This window comes from Glycine max, chromosome 8 (genome assembly GCF_000004515.6).
Source record: "Glycine max cultivar Williams 82 chromosome 8, Glycine_max_v4.0, whole genome shotgun sequence".
Classification (NCBI taxonomy): Eukaryota; Viridiplantae; Streptophyta; class Magnoliopsida; order Fabales; family Fabaceae; genus Glycine; species Glycine max.
Window position 1 is genome coordinate 38,120,038 of NC_038244.2, and position 21,512 is coordinate 38,141,549.

General features: G+C 33.1%; 2 protein-coding genes across 2 annotated transcripts; one reads left to right on the forward strand and one right to left on the reverse strand.

Annotated features, from left to right (window-relative positions):
• Window positions 1-4,653: 4,653 nt before the first annotated feature.
• Window positions 4,654-6,866, reverse strand: LOC100786933 (uncharacterized). The gene is made up of 2 exons (XM_003530578.5): window positions 6,283-6,866; window positions 4,654-5,212 (listed from the first exon to the last, which is right to left on the reverse strand). Exons 1-2 carry the CDS (start codon window positions 6,431-6,433, stop codon window positions 4,815-4,817), a joined length of 549 nt encoding a protein of 182 aa, XP_003530626.1. The 5' UTR covers window positions 6,434-6,866; the 3' UTR covers window positions 4,654-4,814.
• Window positions 6,867-15,221: 8,355 nt separating this feature from the next.
• LOC100787472 (inorganic phosphate transporter 2-1, chloroplastic) lies at window positions 15,222-21,114 on the forward strand. The gene is made up of 3 exons (XM_003530579.5): window positions 15,222-16,168; window positions 19,043-19,234; window positions 19,894-21,114. Exons 1-3 carry the CDS (start codon window positions 15,458-15,460, stop codon window positions 20,716-20,718), a joined length of 1,728 nt encoding a protein of 575 aa, XP_003530627.1. The 5' UTR covers window positions 15,222-15,457; the 3' UTR covers window positions 20,719-21,114.
• The last annotated feature ends 398 nt before the right edge of the window (window positions 21,115-21,512 follow it).

A 21,512-nucleotide genomic window follows, 5' to 3' on the forward strand; every position in this document is an offset into this window, starting at 1 on the left:
GCCTAAAGCCTACACCAACCACCACTAGCGGCCAAGCCCACACCAAACACCACCAACCACAAGCACCGCGTCAAACACCCACACCCACACAACCACAAGCACCGCGTCAAACACCCACACCCACACAACCACAAGCACTGCGTCAAACACCCACACCCACAACCCAAGCTGTAACCGTTTTCACTCTGAAGCTTAAACGATAACATAAGGACAAAGGTAGTTCACCTTTTTTTCTAAGATTCAAGGCTAGATCTAGGCTTTATCAGTGTTGGTTTTCAAAAAATAACGGTGGATTTGAGAACTAGGAGAAAAAAGGAATTCAAAACATGTAGTTTTTTTAAAAAAGGAGGAGACTCTGTTTCCGACGCGGCGGCGCCGCCACCCATGGCCGGCCAGCCACTGCGCCGGTAAACAACTTCCGGCGGTGTGTGCTAGAGAGAGAAGAGAGAAAAAGGGAAGAGAGAAAAGAGAAGAGAGAGAAAAGCTTTTTAAAAATGGGAAAAAAACCGGCCCCGAGCCCTTATATAGAGGCCGGACCGGTTCGGTTTTTTTTTTTTCCTTGGACCAAACCGGTCCGGTTCTCCTTTTTTGGCCCGCTGGACTCACCTCTGGCCCATTTTTTTTTCTTTTCTCTTTTTCTTCTTTTCCGATTCCTACTCTCACCCCCCTTTTTTCCTTACTGCACCCTTTTCTTTTTCCTTTTTTACGCACCATATTTATTTTATGTCTTGCATTTTTATTTTTACGCATCATATTTAATTTTATGCCTTGCATTTTTATTTTCCTTATTTATTTTCCAGCATCATGTTTAATTGTTTGTCTTGCATTTTATTTTCCAGCCACATATTTATTTTTGTCTTGCACTTATATTTTCTTTATTTTATGTACCCTATTTATTTTTGCCTTGCATTTTATTTTTATGTCTCGCATTCTTTTTAGCATCATATTTATTTTCTGTATTGCATTTTTATTTTCGTTTTATTTTATTTTCAGCATCATACTTATTTTATGTCTTGCTTTTTTTTTTTTATTTATTTATTATTTTATTTTGTTTATTTTTTATTCTATGCATCATATTTACTTTATGTCTTGCATTTTTTTATTTTTTAGCATCATGTTTATTTTATGTCTTGCATTTTTATTTTCATTTTTTTATTTATTTCCAGCATTATATTTATTTTTATGTCTTGCATTTCATTTTCTTTATTTATTTTATGCACCATATGTATTTTTTGTTTTGTATTTCATGCATTTTATTATTTCTTCCAGCATATTTATTTTAATGCATTTGCAATTTTTATTTATTATTGCCAATTAGAATGTATCTAGGTCCAATGTAAAAAAAAAAAAAAAAAAAAAAAAATGAGAATCTGCATCGACACTCACATTTATTTTTATGTTTTCCGCCGAGGACGATCATGTGATTTGAACCGTATCCGAGGAAAAGGGACTCTCACTTGATCCAACGTCATTTTAAGGGATCCGGCGCGTTTAGACTTATCTCCGCATAAAAAAAAAAAAAAAAAAAAAAAACAAAAACTTTCCATAATCAAAATTTCAAAAAAAAGGGTCAATCTTTTCTTTCTTTCTTAATCAAATCTTTAATCAATCTTTAATCAATCAAAACATTTTTTCTAATTCAAAATCAATCGAACTCACTTCTTTTATTTCTTCTATGCCTTTTCGGCCTCTTACCTTGCCTAAACTCTTCTTTTTTCGAACTTTAAAATCAATCAAAACCAATCACTTGACTTTCTACTCCGAACTACATGATTTTGATCCCATTCGGGTATGTAGGCAAAAGACTTTGTCTTCCCAAATCAAATAAAAATAAACAAAAACTTTTTTCTTCTCCTTTCTTTTGAACCCACCTCTTTAATCTTTCCACACTTGAGCATTTATTTCCAAACAAATAATTAATTTAGCATAAAGATAAAATAAGCAAGAGGTTCCTATAGAGTACTATAGACGTTTAGGGTGCTAGTACCTTCCCTTTGCGTAACCAACCCCCGGACCTTTGATCTCTCAAAAATAGGGTTTTTCGAGCTTTCTCCCTTTTCTTCGGAAAAATAAAAGATCGGTGGTGATCTTAAAAATGCGAGTCAATGCTAATCAATAGCTTGATATCCAAAAATCACCGCGACACATATGTATAGGTTAAGTTTTTTTTCTTAAATTTGATGAAATTTTGGTACAATGCATTTCATTTTGTTCTCTGTGTGCATACCTGATTGTGGTGGAATTCACATCACCGCTTTCATTTCATGTACTTAAAGATTAATACGAAATGTTGTCAAAATTTTGTCAAATTTAAGAAAAGATACTTAACCTTTATGTATGAATCTACTATAAAAAAATATCTTCGTGAATGGGGTAGGGCCACACCTTTAATGAAAAAAGTGAGGTTTTCATGCATGAACACAAAGTTAATTCTTAGATGAATCGAAGTTGGATGAATGTAAGTCGCATGAGCCTTGCTTATAAGGAAGGCATTGAATAGTTCTTGGAATTTGCATCCAAAAGAAGTCGATCGGATGAGGATGGAAAATATTTATGTCCTTGTATAAACTGTTTGAATGGGAGATGACACGTACTAGACAACATACAGGAACATCTTCTATGTGATGGAATTAAGAAGAATTATATGACATGAATATGGCGTGGAGAATTGACAGACATGCAAAGGGGTCCCAAACTGAAATGGTTGATATAGAAATGGGAGATTGATAAAAAGATATGATTTGTGATCTTGGACAAGAGTCTTTTCAACATGCACATGTCCCTATGTATATGATACATTGGAAAGTGATTCGAAGAAGCCTTTGTATCTGAGGTGTAAGAAGTATTTGATGTTGTTGTCAATGGTGTTAAGTTTGGTTAATGTCAAGGCCAGATATGGGTGGAGTGACAAAAGCTTTACTTCACTGCTTCAGGTAGTGCGCGATATGCTTCTAGAGGAAAACACATTGCCAAAAAGTTATTATCAGGCGAAGAAGATTTTGTGTTCGATGGGTATGAAGTATTAGAAAATTCATGCATGCCCTAATGATTCCATATTGTACAGACATGAGTTTGAAGAAATGGATAAATGCCCCAGGTGTGGGGTATCACGATACAAAGTGAAGGACGATGACAAGTGTAACAGTGACAAAAGCACTAAGAAAGGCCCCCCGGCGAAGGTGTTATGGTACTTTCCTATCATTCAAAGGTTTAAGCGTCTATTTGCTAATGGAGATGATGCAAAAGACCTTACATGGCATGCAGATGGAAGAAACTACGATGAAATGCTTCGACATCCGGCTAATTCCTCTCAGTGGAAGGAAATTAATCATTTGTATCCGGATTTCAGCAAAGAGACAAGAAATCTTTGGCTTGGACTTGTCACTGATGGAATGAATCCCTATGGGAGTTTGAGCACTTAGCACAGTTCGTGACCTATTTTGTTAGTAATTTACAACTTGTCTCCTTGTGCATGAAGCGAAAATACATGATGTTGTCTATGATGATATCGGGCCCAAGATAGCCAGGAAATGACATAGATGTTTATCTTAGTCTCTTGATTGAAGACTTGACAAAGTTGTGAGATAAGGGGGTTTCCGTGTTTAATGGGTATCAAAATGAGACATTCAAGTTGTATGCAATGTTATTTGGTACCATTAATAACTTTCCAACATACGAGAATTTGAGTGTATTGCAACGTGGACCACGACAGGATGGCGATAAAAAAAGATCTTCAAAAAAGAAAAATTAAGGAAGTCGCCACCTACGTTTATTTAAGGAAAATGTCCGGAAAATAAAAAAGGATAAGGAATGGTCTATGGTTTGAGCAAAAGGATTCGAGAGTCATTTACGTGCGGGAAAGGTGTTAGCACTCCAAATGTCCATCATGAAGACTACAACCTTTAATCAAGTGTGCTAAAAATAAAGTGATTTTTTAATTATTTATTTTCTCTTGAGAACATGAGTTATGTTTGTTATATTTTTTGTTTATCTAGAAAAAGAAAGCGAATTTTTATTTTTTAGAAGAAAAAAAGGAAATTTTATGTTTGTTTTTTTAATTTTTAAGGTCAACAAGGGTTTATCATCGCTCCTACGTATCCTCGGTTGTAATGAAGAAATCAGACTTACTTAATTTTTTGAGTCTCATTTTTTTTGTAAGAATTAACTTAATGGTTATATATTTTTGTTTGAGTCTCATATTTTGGATAAGGTACGATTACAATAGACATTTCAAAATAATAGATAGATTAGACTTATTAATAAATATTATATTTATTATCATGTTTATGCTAACTTATGTTTGTTTTCCTATTTTTTTAAGAGTTTATTATAATGTTATGAAGATAAAATTACATTTCGAGTAAATAGTCATTTTTGTCCCTAAATATATAAGACACTTATAAATTCATCCCTGAATGTGTTATCTAAGTTATTTTATTAAGTTAACATATGAATAAATTTATTCTACTTTTTTCAATTTCTAAAATTAAAATTTGAATTTTCATCTATTAGAGATGAATATATCAGCAACTCACACATTCAAGAACAAAAATGAGTATGTCCCCAAATTTCTATTTGTTTTATCTTTTCTTTGAACGCATCATCACAAGCATATCAATCCATTAATGATCAAAGGGAGATAACAATCCACGGCCAAAACCTCGATTAATTCCTTTTCAAAAATTTACAACACATACTTATATATACATAATTACATATTGTTGTTATATTTGATTTTCCTTAAACAACAACTTGTTCTTAAATCTTACTCGCTCAATCTCCAATCGTTTCAACTCAAACAACAGCAGCGCTAGCTAGTGCCAGTGGTTGCCGCTGGGGACGAGGTAAACGACGCCACGGTTCCCCTGAACGCGGGGATGACTATAGTAGCGGGGAGAGGAAAGAGAAACATAAGACTTCTTCGCCAACTGCGGCGGCGCTGCCATAGCGGTACGGCAGCAAGACGACGGAGACGACGAAGAAGATGAGCACGACGACGACGTTGTCGACGAAGATTTTGACGGAGCAGGCGAAGAGCAAAGGAAGGCTCTGATTTTCAAAGATGAAACGGCACCGTCGTATTCTTCCACGAGATTATTGAGGTCCTCGTCGCACGTGATGGAAACCAACGCGTCGAGGTCTTCGGTTGGTAACTGGCAACGGAGGTGGGTGACGTGTGCGCCGCATAGTTCTTCCAACTTCACCATAACCTCTGAAAAGAAGAAAGTGCATGTTTGACTTATAATTAAAGATGTGTCGGGGCGCGTGTTCTAATAACCTTGGAAAAGAAAAAACATATTACATATTTGGCTTTTAGTTAAAAATATGTTTAAATATAAAAATAAAAGTTTTAGTTATTCTTTTATTCTTTGAATTTAAGAATATATTTTTTTAGTTCCTAAAATTTAAAAATAATTTTTTAATCCCTTTAAATTTTAACAATGTATTTTTTAATTCTTAGCACAACAAATCAAGACATTTTATGACAACTTCTAGTATTTTCTGACAATTTTCAAATACTAATAATTTTAAAATATAAATTCAAGGGTTAAAAATAAAAATTAATTTATGAAAATTAAAATTTTATAAAATATCAATTTATTATATTAGAGACTAAAAAATAATTTGTCAAAATTTAAGAAAAAATAATAATTTTAAATTTTAGAGACTATAACAGTAATTAAATATTATTTAAAACTAGTTTCATATCAAAACTAGTTTCATATCAAAGATTAATTTTACATTTATTAAAACTAGTTGGGTAAGAAAATGATTTGATTTTTCAAATTAAGTGATAATGTTAGTTCATTTTTGAATTTGTATTTTAAAATTGTCATCGAGGATTAAAAACCACAAAATACTAAAAACTCATTTATTATATTAGAAACTAAAAAAATGAAAATTTAAAGATTAAAAAATATTTATAAATTTCAAAAACAAAAAAAAAAAATACACACCCTAAATTTAAAGATAATTAAGTCAAAATAAAATAAATGTAAAATGTATTGCAGTGCGCGTTCTAATATAAAAGTTCATTAGGTAGAAATAAAATAAACGCAAAAACAAAAGAAGCACGTCCACAGAATTATTTTTTCTTTAGAGGTAAATTTTTGTAACGGATTCCCAAGGACGTTATTAATGTATGTTTGTTTGACATGAATCAGGCATTTCCGAAGCACGTTGAACATGATTTTTTATGAAAAGAAGCATGCCAAAGCAAATACAGTTATACGCCGTCAATGTAAGGGAAAACAAGAAGGGAGGAGAAGGTGGTGGTTTTACCGGAGAAGGGAGCGGAGCGAGGGAGGGCGAGGACGCGGGTGTGGCCGCCAAAGTAACGGAGCTTGCTGTCGGGAAAACGGGGGAGGATTTTGCCGCCGTAGCTGCAGAGGAATTTGAGGTTGTTGCCATGGGAGGGAGAGGGGCCCACCATTGGGTTTTCGTTGGATTTAGCGGGAACGAATGGGATTGGGGGTTCGGTGTTCTATTTAATTCTGTGAAGAAGACGTTAAGACAAAGAAAGAGGGCATAGAGGTTAAAAGTTGGAACGACAAGTTTGGTGGTGTAGCTCTTCAAGCTTATGTATCCAATCATTTGTATTTTGTTTTGTATTTATAGGATAATGATTTTCATGTACCCATCTCTTATTCCTGTTTGTTTCTCTTCTTGCCTTTATTTTTATAGTGTTATAATTACTATTTATTTGTTTTATTTTATTTCTATTTCCTTCTCTTTTTCTCTTTTTCTTTTTCTCACCACAAACATACATTATCTGTATTTAGGCTATTTTATCCTGCATTTTTATTATTGTATCCGATGCTTTCCAATGCATTCGGGAAAACTTATTTTGGAATTTAAAATGAAAGGTGTCGGATGTAAAATACATTTCAAAATATAACAGAAGGTGTCGGATACAAAATAGTAAGAGTGAAAAAAATAAACTTCCTGTATTTATAGAGAATAAGGCCTGTTGGAAGACTTCCTCCCCTGCATAACTTATTGATTAGTCTTGCTGTTGTTTTGTTTTTAGGTGATGGAAAGTAAGGTTATTTTTAAAAGGACAAAACTTACATTATAGGTGTTGTTAATGTTATTTTTTAATCAGATTTTGAGTTACATCTCTATAATACGCATTGGCATTTAATGAAAATCTTTATTATGCATGTTATCAAATTGAAACTTTAATTTAATTTTGATCGAAGAACAACATCAACAGTACATCCAAGTTTTTTCCTTTTTAAAATGGGTAAATAATAATGTATTAGTTTTGTATTTACTTTAAATTTAAGAATATTATATATTTTTAAGGTACAAAAGCTTAGCTTAAAATAAGTATTAAAAACTTAAAGATTATTGCATTTTAGTAAATATTGGGATATTGTTCTCCTAAATATTTGTTAGACCAAAAATAGAGAAAAAGGGTAGGTTTAAATTAGGTTTGATATTAAATAACACTTGAGTTGGTAGAAGTGTTTTAGTTGGCAAATTTTCTTCAAGGGGTTCCATTTGCAAAGTATTTATTAAACATGGTCTGTTTTTAAACTATTTACAAGGGAGTTCGTTTTTACAAGGAAGCCACGGGAGCTACTGGCGATATAGGCTGTTGGCGAGAGAGCTGCTTACGTGGACATGCCGTCATTGCTGTTGGCGAGACAACTGACGTGGCCTGCATACCACCATTCTCATTGGCGAGTCTGGTGACGTGGAGAGAGTCTCGCCCTTCCCATTGGCAAGACATGCACAGCGGGTTGCAGAGCAGGAGGCCTGGTTTTTCTGAGCATATATCGTCATTACTAATGGTGAGAATAATGTGACCATTGCTTATAAAAAAAATCTTCCATTAGAATGCATACACTCTTGTATCCTCTCCCCAACTTCCTCTATAATATTTCATCTTCTTCTTCTCCTGCGTGTGTCTTGCTATGTTTCGCTTTTCGCTTCTACTATTGGCAATATACTCATATATTATCATTTCAAACACAAACTGGGACGTGTTTTTTAAATTAATATTTTATAAATAGTTTTTATGTATTCTAAGCTTAGATTAGTTAGTATGAAAATATTATTTGGTTGTTGTATATATAAGTTTGTGAGATATTTTATAAATAGTTTTTATGTATTCTGTTATTAATATTATAAAAAAATTATTTGTGTTAATAGGTATTCTAAGCTTAGGTTAGTTAGTATGAAAATATTATCACATAAATATTTTTAAGGCAGAAAAAGCATCAACAAAGACTCATAAATAATTAATCGTAATAAAAATAACTTCAAAATAAAAATTCTAATTACAAAAATTAATACACATAAATTTCAGCTTAAAATTTTATTCTAACAAAAAAAATAATTACTTCAAAAAAATAATTTCTAAATGATAAAAAGAAAAAAAAATCTATTTGTTTGCTCTATTAAACTTAAACTAGACATTAAAAATTATTACTGCAATTAAATAATTTTTGGATAATTCCTTAACTTCTAAAACTGGAAGGGAATCACGTAAATATTTTTAAGACAGAAAAAGCATCAACAAAGGTTTATAAATAATTAAATGTAATAAAAATAACTTCAAAATAAAAATTCTAAATAAAAAAATTAATACACTTAAACTTTAGCTTCAAATTTTATTCTAACAAAAAAATTATTACTTCAAATAAATAATTTGCGAATCATAAAAAAAAAATCTATTTGCTTACTCTATTAAACTTAAACTACAGATTAAAACTTCATTCTAAGAAAAAAATTATTACTCCAATTAAATAATTTGTGAATAATTCTTTAACTTCAAAGACTGGAAGGGTCACACATAAAAATTTCTAAGCATAAAAACCATCAACAAAGACTTATAAATAATTACTAGTAATAATTTCAAAATAAAAAATCTAATTCCAATAATTACTACACTTAAACTTCAGCTTCAAAATTGATTCTAACCACAAAAATTATTACTTCAAAATAAATAATTTGTAACTGATACAAATTATTCAAAAACTTAACTTGAAAAGAATGAACGCAAGGCAGATAAATTATTGACTGAACAACAATATAAATTGTTACTTCAAATAAATAAGGATGGAATGAGAAACTTTCAAGGCAAAAGCTGGGCTATCTAAAGAGAATGAAAGCAAGGCTTGTAAATTCTTGATTGAACACGCTGCTGTGTGCTTTCTTTTATCAAAATTACTACAAATTTTCAAGGCAAAAGCTGTCTATTTAAAGGAATCCCCGACACCAGTCTCGTCATTTCCAGTGGCAAGAACCACTGCTAGCCTGCAACCTATATCGCCAGAAGCATTGGCGACTCTCTCCACGTTACTAGACTCGCCAGCAGCAATGGCAGGAAAGCCACGTCAATCGGTCTCGCCAACAACAATGGCGACATGTCCACATAAGCAGCTCCCTCGCTAGTGGCAATGGCGGTTCAGGCTATATCGCCATTAGCAGCTGCGGCAAGTTTGTAAAAACAAACCCCCCCTTGTAAATAGTTTAAAAACAGACCCCGTTTGATAAATACTTTGTAAATGGAACCTTCTGAGGGAAATTTACCATTTTAGTTCAATTCGAGTCTTTAAATTTTCTTAATTTTGACCCAATAAATCCAAGTCATTTCAGTTTAGGTCTCTTTACGCTCGAAGCTTGAGTTACCCAACAAAGAGGAAAAAACCAAAATGAGAAAATTTTGAGAAAGAAAAGGGGGCAAAAAGTGATATGGGTGGAGGTGAAGGCTAGATTTGACCACCTTCAAGCAACAATTATAGTAGCAGGACATTTTTAACAATCTCAATTCATTCACCTTTTTTACTTCTTTTATTTTCTTGCACATACTTTCAACTAACTTTTCATTCATTCCTTTTCACTTTTCTTTCTTTCTTATTTTGTCAGCTTTTCTATTTTCCTCCTGTTTCACCAATTCATTACAAGAATTACAATTATGCAAATTTTCACAAAGTGACTTGTATAACACCCCCATATTTTTCATGAAGTTGCCACAATGCATCCCTCAAGGTACCAAGAATATTCCAAAAACATAAATAACATTTAAATTAACAGAGGTGATTTGGAAGCTTCGAACATTCTCGAGAGTTAAAAAAAGTGAAAGTGGAATTCGAGTGAAAAGATTGTCAAACTTTTTTTTTCTATCTCAAAGGATACATTAACAGCCATTGCAATATATATATATATATATATATATATATATATATATATATATATATACACACACACACAAAAACTGAACATACAAGCAGTATTACAGTATTCACACATCGCTAACATTAGATGATATAACTAGTAGAATGTAGCAAGAGGGGATTCAAGATTCTGATATTTGATGAGCGAAATTGTCTCAATGTTTAAATTCTTCATCCCTAAACAACTTAATAAAGGACCAAATAAAAGTAAGGGAGAATGATGGCACATACCAATTGACAATCCCTAAACCCTTGCTAGGGATTTTACTCTCTCACAGCAATACTAGTCCAACAAAGGACCCTGATCTATTATCTCTTCACACTGATTATATATTGAAGATGTTGGAGGCAATGCAACAGCTGCTCAGTGGACGTTGAGAAGGCAAACCAACAAGTTTCTCAACAAAATCATGGGCATTCAAAATTTTTATTAGAATGGTTTGTTTGATTTTTAATTATGTTGTTTATTGTTATAGCTAATGTAAAATGTTCAATTTGTGTTTGTAATGTTGGTGTTTTAGTTTTGTAGATTTTATCATATGTTGCCTGGATTGAGGGAAGGTACGACTATTCTTTTGAAAAGAGCATGGGTCTCTAAATTGATAAAGAGGGGGGTGTATGCCTTCTCCGGGTTATATGGCAATGAGAATGAGAAGGGGATGGGAGGTAATAGAGTAGAAGGGGTGGTAAAAATAGCAATTATCCACTCCTATCTTGCAACAAAAGTTTTTTTTTTTGTGATCCCTTTTTTAATGTGAAAGGTATTAGAGTTAATGATAACATTGAAAATCAGTTTTACTCCTTCAATAAATTAGAAATCATTTTTAAGGTAATTATTGTAAGAATTAATAAATTTATCATATATGATAATTTTTTATGAAATGATAATATAAATTTATTTTATATTATTAGTACATAATATATTTTCTCAATGTATTATCATCTTTATTTTTTATGTCTTTTATCATTGTATATATAGTTTATGAGTATTTGTGTGATGGACATGATATGATAAAATATGAGAGTGAGATAAAACATGATAAGAAAAAAATAAGTTTTAATCTTATTCAATGTTTGTTACACACCAAATAATGATAGGAAATAGTATAAATTATGTTCAAATGACAAAATTACTATTTCATTATAATTACATACAGTTTTACATAAAAAAAGTCCTGTTAATTAATATTTTTACAAATTATGAAGATTATAAAAAAATTAATTTTAACTGAATTATAAAAAAATATTTTATTTATGCAATTATTTTAAATATAAAATATAGAAGTTTTATAAAATTATAATTATTATTAAAATATTTTTATTTAAAAATATTTAAATAATAATATTTAATTTTAATATTTTAATCAATAATATAAATTAAATGTACTATATGTTATATTCCTTATATATATGAGTCTTATATTCTTTTCATAATAATATCATACATACATTTTATGTAATAAGTTGAATATAATATATATAAAGGGAGAGAGAGAGATTGAGACTATAGGACAAAATTATCATATTCTATTAGAGCAACAAACAAACCGAATTACTCATTTCTAAATGAGCAAATTATACTTGTATTTCCAAATTTTCTAATATTCCCTTTTTAACTTCCTCTCCCAAGCAAACTTGGTTGCCTCTCCCCCAAACCTCCATGACCACTACACCAAACCACCCAATACCACCACCGCACTCAAACACCAACACCACAACCACCCAATGCCACTTCCACATCGCACCAAACCTACCACCATGTTGCCACTCAACCATCTACCTTCGCCATGCACTTCCCTATGATTCATGAATCTCCATGCTACACTAAATCTCCACCACCACCCCCATATAGTTATGGATTGAGTAATTCATAATACATTTTGTATTATGAATTACTCAATATGTAATAAATACTAAAAGTACACATTGCCACACTAACTTACCTTCAAGTGTGTCTTTTGTGTTGCCTTCAATGGTGATGGTTGAGTGACTAGCAAACACTAGAGGGAATTGTGACGGGCTGCAAAGGTGTCTTTACCTTTGCCAATGAATGGGATTGCTATAATGATGAGGTTGGACCTACAATAAAGGGCATTGCTACAATTACAACAACCGGTGCAACAGGGTGCAAGGGTTGGGGGTTCACGACACAAGAGAAAACAAGGGAAGGGTGTTAAGGTTTGGCCGAGAAAGGAAGGGAAAAAATGTCTATTTAGGGTGTCAAGTAATTCTTAGGAGGTGCACCAAGCAAAAATGGGTTGTATTAAGTAATTATCATTGTCCACTCTTGTTCCATCTTCGGGACCATTGTGGAAGAGAACAATGCTGACTGGAGAATTGCTTTGGGCACCAGCAACATTGCTCGTACACCCAGTAAAATATGTGAAGTGACAAAAAGGTCATTCACTTAATTTTTAAAAAGCATACTAATGCATTCTGTATGACTTTTGGTTCCTTCTTCTTCGTTCATGACTTGGTTTTGTCTCCGCATTGTCACTGTCGTCGCTCATGCCGCCAATAACCGCAAGACCAATTGTCGTGTTGTTGTGCTTCTCCGCCGTAAGTGTCTCGTCCCTCTCTTTGTCTCTTTGTGGAGGTTGTTTGGTTCTGGTTGTCGAAAATCCATATAAGACATACAAATTGGCAATCCATATGGCTTTTACAGATTGGTGATCCGTATAAGCAATTTGTATGGCTTATACGAATCACCAATCTGTATAAGGCATAAAGATTGTCATTTTGTATGCCTTATACGGATCACCAATTCGTATAAGCCATACAGATTGCCAATTTGTATGCCTTATATGGATCACCAATCTATATAAGTCATATGGATTGTCAATAAAAAAATATTAAAAACAAATTAAAAGGAACTTATAGATTGAAAATCCGTAAGGTTCTTACGGATGATCAATTTGTAAGTTATATACAACGTACGGATTATCAATTCGTAAATTGTATACAACTTACGGATTATCAATCCATAATTTTAACGCGAAAAAAACCAAATCAAACACTTTACCTCCGCTGTTAATGGCCATACCAACCACCGCAACAATCATCACTTGCCCACGAACCATCGTAAACAATGCACCTCCACCAAAGAAGACACAACAACGAACGAGCAATTCTCACCGAAACAACTCTCACGACAACGAAGGTGAAGGAAAATAAAAAGAACAAGCTTGCATGAAGAAACGTTAAATAAAAAAGCACAGGAAAAGTTATAAGGGAAAGGTACAATGGGAATTTAAAAAATTTGTTGAGTTATATCAAAACTAAAAGAGGAAAGGAAGCCCATTATACGATTACAAATAGTGGGGACTAGAGAGTTTCTTTTCTATTTTTTTATAAATTACATTCTTTTATTTAAAAAATTATTAAATTATAACTTTTTGTTTTGAAATCATACTTTATTTTGAATAGATTAATATACATTACATTGAATTTAATTAAAAATTTAATCTATCTATATTTTGTTTGATAAAAAAAAATTATCCAATCCATTTATTAACTATTTTTAAAAATAAACATTAATATTTATATATAATTTTATACCCAGATACTCTTGAATATTGATTCAAGGATTCCTTAATGAACGGTGTAGTATCTAATTCAATAGATTACATATTATATTAAATAATTCGTTGTTTATCAAATAACAAAATAGTTTTTTGTTTGTCAAAAAACAAATAATTTTTTATTTGCCAAAAAGATAACAAATATTTTTTTAATCTTATTAATTCATTAATTTTTTATAATTAAATGAATTAGGTGAACTTACATGTAAATGAAGGTTTAAATATATTTTTTTTCCTTTAAATTAGGTCATTTTCATTTTTGGTCTTTTAATTTTAAATTTTTTTATCCCTCATTATTTTTTTTTAAAAAATACATTTTTTAGTCTCTTCAACAATCAATAATTTCTACTAATTGTGCATCCAATAAATCGCTAAAAATAAGTTTGAATGAACTAACGGAATATTTTTCAAAATTCAGGAGCTAAAAAGATTTAAATTTAAGAGAAAAAAGACAAAAATGATCCAATTTGAGAGAAAAAAGAAACATTTTTAAGCCATAAATAAAATTAATGATATTTTTAAGTAACTTACTTTAGGCCTCATGTAGGATGGTTGCTAATTTTTAGTTTTGATATTTTATAAAATCAAAACTAATTTTAGTTTTGAGTTTTAATTTTAACTTTGATTTTCAAACCGGCAACTTTTTTGCCCTCTACCTTCCCATCAGGGCAGCAACCTCCTCTTCATCTCCCTTTCATCGTCCTGCTACTACTGAAAATGACACTCCACGGCCTAATTCATAATCCACTTACGAATCACAACTCTGAAAACACAACCACACAGATCCAACACCAAATTCAGCAACGCAAGAATAAGTCCTTGAATCGCTGTCATACCTCCTCAAACAAGCTGTCGTCATCGCCAACACCAACCACCTTACGTACATCTCGTTGCAATTCCTTAAGTTTTTAATTGTGTTCAAAGTAAATTTTGTATGTACTTATATCACATCATATTTAAATAATTTATTCACGTTTATTCCAATGACACAATTTTTAATTAATTCATATTTTTATATTTTTTCATTTATATTAATTTTGTTATTCTATTAAAATGTTACCATAAACATGATGATAGAAATAGTATTTTCAAATATAATATTTCCAAGAATATAACATAATAATACCCATAATATTCTTAAGAATGTAATTCTTCCAAATGCAATACTATTCTTTAAAAACAACCTCTCCTAAAAAAGTTTAAATGGTATAACAACAGGCAACAAAAGGAAAGAAACACGGAACAAAAAGAGCAAGCCAATCTGTACACGTGTCAGCCTCAGAGACAGCCCATGTCATACTCTGTGGTTTTACTCCGGATAATGGTTGTGTCCGAATTTCATTTCTCATTTCCCATTTTCTTTTTTGTTTTTTGGTGAAATTCTAATTTCCCATTTTGAACCATAATATTTCAGACTGATATTTGTTGCTTTGGATATATATTTGGTGAGAAGGCAGAGACCCTCCAATCACCACTCATTTCCATCAACAAGAAACCAAGCAAGAATCCAAAAACTCACACTCTCACATCACAATGCTCTCTTCCACATTCCCCTCCTTCTCCTTCTTCCTTCACTTCTCCATGGCCAAGAAGAATCTACCTGAATAATCCCACACAGATTCCAAAACAAACACACACATACACCCTTTTCACATCACTCTTCATTGCTTAATTAAATAACTAACTAACATGAATCCCTCTTGTCGCTTCTCTTCAACTAAACACACCTCCTTCCTTCACAACTCTCACACCCACCTCTCCAAAACCACTTCCCCTTATGTCTTCCTCGGACACTCTCACTCTCAGAAACCTTTTCTCTTATCACCACCAATAACAACAAAGCCTTATCCTTTTAATAACATTCTCAGGTTCAGAAACATCAAACTCTCTTACCCTTTCGCAACGCTTTCATCTTTCGCTGAGGGAGAACAACAAGAGAATCAGGAGGGAACAGAAACACCACCGAGCAACGATGAATTGGGAGGAATTGCGAAGGCCTTCAACATATCGTCTCGAACGGCTTCTGCCATATCGATATGCATGGCATTGGCGGTGTTGACTTTTCCGTTGTTCATGACTTCTTTGGGGCAGGGCATGGTTCTGAAGACGAAGGTGCTGTCGTACGCGACGTTGCTGTTCGGGTTCTACATGGCGTGGAACATCGGCGCCAACGACGTGGCGAATGCGATGGGGACGTCGGTGGGATCCGGCGCCCTCACGCTCCGGCAGGCGGTGCTGACGGCGGCGGTGCTCGAGTTCTCCGGGGCGCTGATGATGGGAACGCACGTGACCAGCACGATGCAGAAGGGGATTCTCGTCGCGAACGTGTTCAATGGGAAGGATTCTTTGCTCTTCGCCGGGTTGCTCTCTTCTCTCGCCGCTGCTGGCACTTGGTTACAGGTAAAGTAAAGTTTCTTTTTTTTTGGTTAGGATGAATCTTAGTTTTGTTAACAAAGTCTTGCCATCAAATTAACCTTATAAGAAAGTGAAGGGTTACTTTTTCCTTTCTAAATATAAGATTTTTTTTAAGAAAAATTATTTGTCTTATTTTATAATTTTTAGATGTGTTAATTTTATTGTTTTATATATTTTTATTTAATTATTTTTTCTTTAAATATTAATTAGAGACAATTAAGTAAATAAAGAGATTAAAAAATAATAATTTTAAAATGATAGTATTAATAATTAATAATTAATATATTTAATGTGATTAATTAAATTAATTAAGATAAATTAGTTGAAAGGTCTTGGGCCAACTCAGTGAGTTTTCGATTTTGAGGTTAGTAAGGTTATTCATTGCGGTTTTCAAAACTGCAGGCAAATGTAGAATGCCGTTGTAGATGGCAATTTAAAACCTTGAAATTAGAATAGGAATTTTTAACTGGAATTAGAATGTAGAACAAATTATAGCAATACTTCCCGAGGTTTATTGTAATTGCTTTTTTTAATCATTATATTCACCTTTATAATTGGAGTGTTAGCATAAGATTTGAGGAGATGTTAATATAATATGTTTTCAAACATACAAGAGAATGTTAGTGTAATGTTTTCAAACTTAAAGAGAATTAGTGTAGGAGAATGGAAGGGATGGTATTATGCGTAATTTAATAAAAAGTCAAGAGAGTGTTGTTATAATTTACTCTAGAACATATTACCTCCGGTCTAGGCATGGTAACAGGGAGCGGTCGGAGGTGACTTTTGCTTACCCTCCTCTACCCCTAAATCTCATAACCACTCCCGTCCTCGAAAACCGACGGACTATAAATTTGCCCCCGCCCCCACACCCGACTAGGGTTGGTTTTTTCGCCCCGCCTCCACCCTCGAAATATATATAAAATATCTTATAAAAATTTATATATAAACAATAATCATTAACATAAATACAATTTTGGACAACAATAATGTGTGTGCATTTATTGATTACTTTATTTGTTAATTTTTTTTATCACTAATGATTACACTCGTTTTTTCCTTAAAAGTAGTGCATTTATTGAGCTATAAAAAAAAAAGTAAATTCATTGATTGAAAAATTATATTTTCAAAAATAACCATGGATAGTCTTGGAATAAAATTAAAATTTATGGCAAATTAATCAGTCTAATTATTTTTTATTAGTTTTGATGAATTAGATAATTGTATCTTAAGATCATAGATAATATTACGGTATAAAAGTTTTTTTATAACATGCTTCAATCAGAGATTCTCATGGACTTAAACATTGTTGACTTTTATAATAATTAGCTTTGAAGTATTACACCTAGTAGGGTGACTTTTATATGGTTGACAGTTATCAAAATTAAATTTTTGGAATAAAAAGACAATTTCAATTAACACTTCAGAAGAATCTTAATCTGGCTTTGTGATGTTGGGATGATTCCTGCGGCTTTCAAGATGACTGGTATTGAGAGAATTCTCTATAGGAATGTGGGTTGAAGTTAGGGAAATAGAAATAGAAAGAATGTTACGTTTGCTCATTGGATAGTTCACTGGCCAAAATTGGCAGTGGCGGTTAATATGAGTGTTGGGACAGAAAACATGTGCAAAAGATGGCTAAAATTGGCACCATGAATATGATTCATCTGCGGGAAAACAGTCACCACTAAAACAGTCACCATGAATATGGCTAAAACAGTCACTACCGGAATGATTCATTTGTGAGAAGAGTCACCGCCAGAATAATCCTCTGTTGGAATAGAAGCCACTGATGTAATCCATCAGTGAGAAAAGAATTGCATGACAAACACTAAAGCAGGTTATCGGGATGTCTGGCAATGCTCGTATTGGAAAAAAAACTCAAGTTCTACATTGACTAGAGATAAGAATAAGGCCAAAATAGAATATATAAGTTGGAGATAACCCTTATTTTATGAGTTTTTAAAGTTGAGTTAGACTCAAATCTACATTCTAAAAACTCTCTTCGTAAGTAGTAGGAGTTGCCGAGGGTAATCAGCCGGCTGAGGTGTAGACAAAGAAGGAAACACACTAGAAAGGTCACGGAGGATAGTACCGCTCTGATACCATGTTGAAAGAGAGAAAAATAGATGCAAAAGATGTTGAAAATGGAGCAGGATACTCAAAAATTCTAAGACATATAAATGATATCGTTATATATTTATCACACTTGCTAACAAACAGGTTCTTATATGCACACAATTTTTTCCATACAAGTCGGTAGCTGCTGCTTACAATATATTCTTTTTCCCTTCAACGTATCTTAGGCTGTGTTGCTGTAGTTGGAAAATACAAGGATAAAAAGAAGCATTATTAAAATTAATGAACGTACACTTTTCAACATAGTTATTAGGTACGTGATATGTGTACAAGTACGTGGTTCGTCACTCTTTACATTTTATTACAAGATTTTCTTTAAAGAGAACCTGATATGCAGTATGTATGTGGTACGGTGAATTTGGCATGTGGTACACAAGGGTATTGACAGTATTTTCCTTGATATTTTTTCTTTTCGTTACCATGTTTAATTTCCATGATATTTGCATACAAAAACTTCTTTTTGAATGATTGAAGAAAATGGAAAGATTGAACTCAAATTTGTATTAGAGGCATGCCATTTTTCCTTACAGATTAGACTTTGGAGCAACTGGAATTAGATGCCAATTGCTTCTTCGAAGCAATATATATAGTACTATCTTGACTTGGTCATTGAATTTATATTATATAGTTTTGTTCAAGAGATAAGTAAATAATTATGCTTTATTTATGCATTCAAACAATCCAATTCGATTCAACATCTGATTATTGTTTTGTACTATGCAGTTTGCATCATATTATGGTTGGCCAGTATCTACTACACATTGTATAGTGGGAGCAATGGTGGGGTTTGGCCTAGCTTATGGAGGTGCCGGAGCTGTTTTCTGGGGTTCACTGGCCAGGGTGATCTCTTCGTGGGTTGTCTCACCACTAATGGGAGCTGCTGTGTCTTTTCTTGTCTATAAATGCATTCGAAGGGTATAAGCTCTTTAATCCAACATGCTGTCTTCTGGGTTCTAACATTTTTTTTATTTGGTTACAAATGCAATCTAGGAAAAGTAATCAAAACACTAAAGAAAGCCATTTTCAGTCCAAAATCATTCATCTGGAATTAAATCACCAGTTTCACTTTTGAGTCTCAATTCCTGCCCCACCAATAAGAAGCTGGCATGTCATTAAGTATTTTTTCTTAAATTCTCAAACTACTCCTGTCACGATAAACAAAACAGTAACTGACGGGTTAGAGATTTACAAGGGCCAGTTTGAGAATTGAAGCAAAAATACTTAATGATGTGTCAGCTTCTCATTGATGGGGCAGGAATTGAGACTCAAAAGTTTGACCGGTGATTTAAATCCCATCCAAAATGATGTGATACCTGAGTTTAATGATATGAGTTGTCAAACTCATGAAAGGATATGAGAATACATCATCGGAGCAATGTAAAACTTGTCTATATGAGGAGTACATAAAAATTAAACTAGCATGATTTGTGCTCAAAATTTATTATTAACAAACACTGGACACTTTTTCAAACATTTTTAGCTTGAAGGCTATGTGGAAATTTCCATTTTCAAAATTTCAAATTGTCAACAGGATAATATGTTAATTTCCTGCTCATGTCTTTTCCCCCTTCCAGTTTGTATACAGTGCACCTAACCCCGGTCTAGCAGCAGCTGCAGCGGCACCAATTGCTGTATTTCTGGGTGTAACGGGGATTTCATTTGTTGCATTTCCTCTTAGCAAGAGTTTCCCTTTTGCTCTGGTCCAAGCTTTAGCCTCTGGAACTGTTGGTGCTTTTCTGGTAGACAGAATCATCAGAAAACAGCTTGGACATCTTCTTGTCAAGTCAAGTACTCCAGAGCCTGAGCCAAAAGAAGACACTGTCCACCACCACAATATCGGATTCCTCGACGATGTTGCAGGCCCGAAGGGTGCTCAACTGGAAATAGTTTATGGAGTCTTTGGTTACATGCAGGTCCTCTCAGCATGTTTCATGTCATTTGCTCATGGTGGAAACGATGTCTCCAACGCTATAGGTCCATTGGCGGGTGCACTAGCTATTCTTCAAGGCAGTACCATGGGAACTGAGATTATTATTCCAACTGATGTCCTTGCTTGGGGAGGATTTGGAATCGTTGCAGGGCTTATGATGTGGGGTTATAGAGTGATAGCTACAATAGGAAAGAAGATAACAGAACTTACACCAACAAGAGGATTTGCAGCTGAGTTTGCTGCTGCCTCTGTTGTTCTGTTTGCCTCAAAGCTGGGGCTACCCATCTCAGCAACCCATACTCTAGTAGGTGCAGTAATGGGAGTTGGATTTGCAAGGGGATTTAACAGTGTTAGATCAGAAACTGTGAAGGAGATTGTGGCTTCATGGGTAGTCACTATTCCAGTTGGTGCTTCTCTATCAGTTCTCTACACTTGGATCTTGACTAAGATTTTGTCTTATATTTTATGAGGGTGCATTCCTAGATATGAAAAGCTTATGTATGTGATTAATTCAAGTTACTAGCAACATCTTTCAAAGGATTGTTTTGAGGAACAAATTGGACAAGAGGGGTGGGGCAGCACAGGTATCTTAACTCAGTTGGCAAGGGATGAATCTTTTATGTTCGGATGTCAAGCCTGTGATTGCTCATGTTCATTTATTCTCGGATGGAAACTTAATAAGCGAGGAAATGAGTGGAGAATTTTTCGGCTGCAGCATTTTTAGACATTTTACTATCTAGCCAAGTTAGAAAAAACAACTTAGCAATCCTTGTTATGTTTAAAAGGTTACAGATTCAGCGATATTATTGGTAAAAACCCAACGTTTGTACTTATTAACAGATTCATTTAACCTTTTTGCCCCAAATTAATATCCACTTGTTGAAACATTCTTCTATATAGAGCTGTGAGATTCAAGGTTTCTTAATGTCCAGATCTGTTTATTCAATAAGGTTTCGTAATATCTAGACCAATTTTGGGAAACAATGTAAAATGTGAAAAACGTGTAAGAGCAATACATCCGATTAACAGAGCCTGAATTAGTATGTGAGCACTGAGCAAACAAAAAAAAATGGCTGAAGGTAATATGAAAGTACGAATTTAATAAAATAAATAAATGAAATGCGATGGAGATATCTGGATTCTATTTAACGAGAATAACTCAATTTCATTTGTGTAGTCAGATCTGTGAGAAGTTATGCCAATGCTATACCAATAGTTTTTAGTTTTTTTTTTCTTCGTCTATCTAATGTTTGGTATAATGGC